At 43.5% G+C, this 3,439-nt stretch overlaps 1 protein-coding gene across 1 annotated transcript; it reads right to left on the reverse strand.

The window, feature by feature from the left end:
- Nucleotides 1-408: 408 nt before the first annotated feature.
- Nucleotides 409-1,338, reverse strand: LOC309506754 (olfactory receptor 52D1-like; the record flags this gene model as incomplete). The annotated part of the gene is made up of 1 exon (XM_082180713.1): nucleotides 409-1,338. One exon carries the CDS (start codon nucleotides 1,336-1,338, stop codon nucleotides 409-411), a length of 930 nt encoding a protein of 309 aa, XP_082036839.1.
- Between the last annotated feature and the right edge of the window lie 2,101 nt (nucleotides 1,339-3,439).

Consider the following 3,439-nt stretch of genomic DNA (forward strand, 5'->3'; position numbering starts at 1 on the left):
CTGATACGACTCCATATTTAATATACACAAGTTTTCTGGCTCAGATAAGGTCCAGTTCTGGTTTATTTCATTGCTCTTGGCTGACATGTGGCATTGCTATGGCCTGCTTGTGGCCCACATCTGGCAAACAGGAGTGAGCCACCCAAGGGCCGTCATTCCAAGCTGCATGTGGGCCAGATCATCTTTCCAGGTGTGCCAGATGTGGGCCGGATCTGGGACGTCACAATGTGGCTTACTAACTTTTTATATTGCTTTTTTTATTTATTTTTTATTACAAAACAATGATTTCCATACATTTCCATAATTATTTAAAACAACCTCTATGAATTTTATTTTTGAACATTTAGATTGCAAGCATTCTAAAAGAAGAAAAGCATATGGTCTTTTGAATTCCTGAGATATTCCTACTTATTTCTTGAAAAACAGTCTCATAACTTGCTGGCGTACAGTTGTCAGATTTAGTCCATAAATAAGGGGGTTTAAAATGGGTGGAATAAGTAGGAATTCCAGGGCCATGAAATTACGCACACTTTGAGGCACATTCTTTGAGCCATAACGACTGTACATTACATCAAACAGCAAAGCAACAGTCACATTGATCAATGAAAGCAGATGTGGCACACATGTTTGCATGAATTTGTGTCTGACTTCTATTGACTTTATGCACTTTCTAATCAACTGAAAATAGGAGCAATATATCAATACACCATGTCCACAGTATAGAAGAATAACAGTGAACCCAAACACATTATTTACTGTTGTAGAAAAACAAGAAAGTTTAGCAACTGCCCAAATCTCACAATATAACTTGTCAATAGTAAAGCCACATAAAGTGAGTCTAGATAGTAATACAATTAAAACAGACATGCAAAAAAATGGGGCCAGCCAGCAGAAAAGGATCCATTCAAGAACCCTCTGATTGGTCATTATTGAATGATACTCAAGTGGTCTACATATTGCCACATATCTGTCATATGCCATCACTGTTAATGTTGAAACCTCACACAAGGCAAATGAATAAATGACAAAAATCTGAATAAGACAGCCAGCATAAGAAATCATGTGATCTTCAGCTAATAAATCATACAAGAATTTAGGGTATAATCCAGCAGTGCCATAAAGTGCATTTATACTCAAATTACATATAAACACGTACATCGGCTCGTGAAGTTTCTTATGCGAAATTATAGTAAAAATGATAGTTACATTACAAAACACCATTAGGGGATAAAACAGTGCAGTGAGGGAAAAAAACACAAATCTATTTTCCATTGTTTCATTCAGACCAGAGAGTGTAAATACAAAGACAATGGATTCATTCTCCAGTGGTGGCTGCATCTGGAAGGATATGTAATTATTATGCAGTTGTTATTATTATTACATTTTTGAAGGAAAAAAAAAATGGAGAAAAAAAATGCATTAGATTTCACCATCATGGTCTTAATGACATGCAGATGAAAGAGCACTTAATTTACACAGTTATCTGAGTATTTAATCATTTTTTAAAATACATTTGTTTAGCTGTATTGTATTTTTGGACATGAAATATCTAAATATTTAACAGTAGCATACATCGTTGTAGTTGCTGTTGTTTTTCAGTTACAAAGGCAGTTGAACTCTTACCATGTTATCGGGTAGCATGTTTCCAGTAGTGTTTTGTAAAGGTTTGATTTGGTTTGCTATATATGGACACTGGTCTCATGGTAATTGCCTTGACCACAAACATTGAAAACAGTTTTAACAAGCTCTCAAAAGACAAATTTTCTCTTAAGTTAAAATAACGTACTCGGTTACTAACGTAACCTCGGTTCTCTCTAGAGAGGTTCTCTCGTACTTGCGTAATATCTTACGCTAGGGGAAAACCTATTTTCCTCGAGATATTGAAGCCAAAAATTATCCTTAATTTTGCAATAATGTAAAACGCATTGCAGCAGCATGCAGACATGGGCGAGACAGCTCGCGCGCCCATTGGCTGCTCTGCGGCAACTGCACCAGCCTATCGATAGAGGCCCCTCATGACGTCAGAACCAATGAGGGTGCTTCGCGCCCACTACGTCATGTCCCGCCGAAAGCGGGTGGGGCTGGGGCTATAAATACGGCCCCGAGAGGCTGGTTTAGTCAGTTTTTTCATCGCTGAAGCGAATCAGAACATGACGCATGCACGGCAAGATACGCAAGTACTCGGCAGGGCGAACTCGGCCTGGACTGATAAATATGGGGGACTTACGCACTGCCCACAGAAGTATACAGACGATCAGTGATCGACGCTCTAGCAGTTTCAGCATCCTGAGCCGATAGCATCGGGCAGGCAATACTGAAAAATTTGACCGAGAGCAACTTAGCTTGTAAAGCGGGAACCTCGAGGTTATAAAACCTTATAAATGTAGACGGGGAGGCCCAGCCCGCCGCCATACAGATATCTTGCAAGGCAATCCCACTAGACCAAGCCCACGACAAGGCCATGCCTCTCGTGGAGTGCGCTTTGACACCTAACGGGCATTGCAGGCCCTTGGATGTGTAAGCTAGCGCTATAGCATCAACTATCCGTCTGGATAAACTCTGTTTTGACGCAGCTAGTCCCTTAGAACGTCCGCTGAACAAAACAAAGAGCTGCTCCGTCTGTCTGAAAACAGATGAGCGAGACACATAGGCTCTTAACGCCCTGACCGGGCAAAGGAAGCCTGCGTCTCCTTCCTCCTTCAGATACCGGCAGGGCCGACAGGGAGATCACCTGTGCCCTAAACGGTGTATTGAGGGATTTAGGAACATATCCGTGCTTTGGTTTGAGTATGACTCTCAGGTCATGAGGCCCAAACTCCATACACGTCGCGCTCACTGAGAGCGCTTGCAAGTCCCCTATGCGCTTCACTGAAGCGAGAGCCAGAAGAAACACTGTTTTGAGAGACAAGAGTTTCAGGTCTATTGACTGTATTGGCTCGAATGGGGCACCTTTCATGGCTTCCAGAACCGTGGAAAGGTCCCAAACGGGAACCGAGGGAGGTCTGGGAGGATTCAGCCTCTTAGCTCCTCTAAGGAAGCGAATGCCCAGATTGTTCCTTCCTAATGACTGGCCAAGCGGTGGTTCAGTGAACGCTGCTATGGCCGCCACATAAACTTTGAGCGTGGATGGGGCTCTGCCCTTATCCAGAAGCTCTTGTAAAAAGGAAAGAACCTCCGGCACCCCTCAGTGTGAGGGTGAAGTGCCACGCGCTGTACACCAGCTAGTGAACACAGACCATTTTGAGGAATAGAGCCACCTCGTAGATGGAGCTCTAGCCTGCGTGATCGTGTTTAACACTCCCGCTGGGAGGTTAACGGGTACCCGTTGATGGCCCACACATGTAGGGACCAAAGCTCCGGGCAAGGATGCCAGATCGAGCTGTTTGCCTTCGAGAGGAGATCCCTCCTCACCGGTATCGGCCACGGGGCGGTACTCGTC

Source organism: Leuciscus leuciscus, assembly GCF_965113295.1.
Source record: "Leuciscus leuciscus genome assembly, chromosome: 9".
NCBI lineage: Eukaryota > Metazoa > Chordata > Actinopteri > Cypriniformes > Leuciscidae > Leuciscus > Leuciscus leuciscus.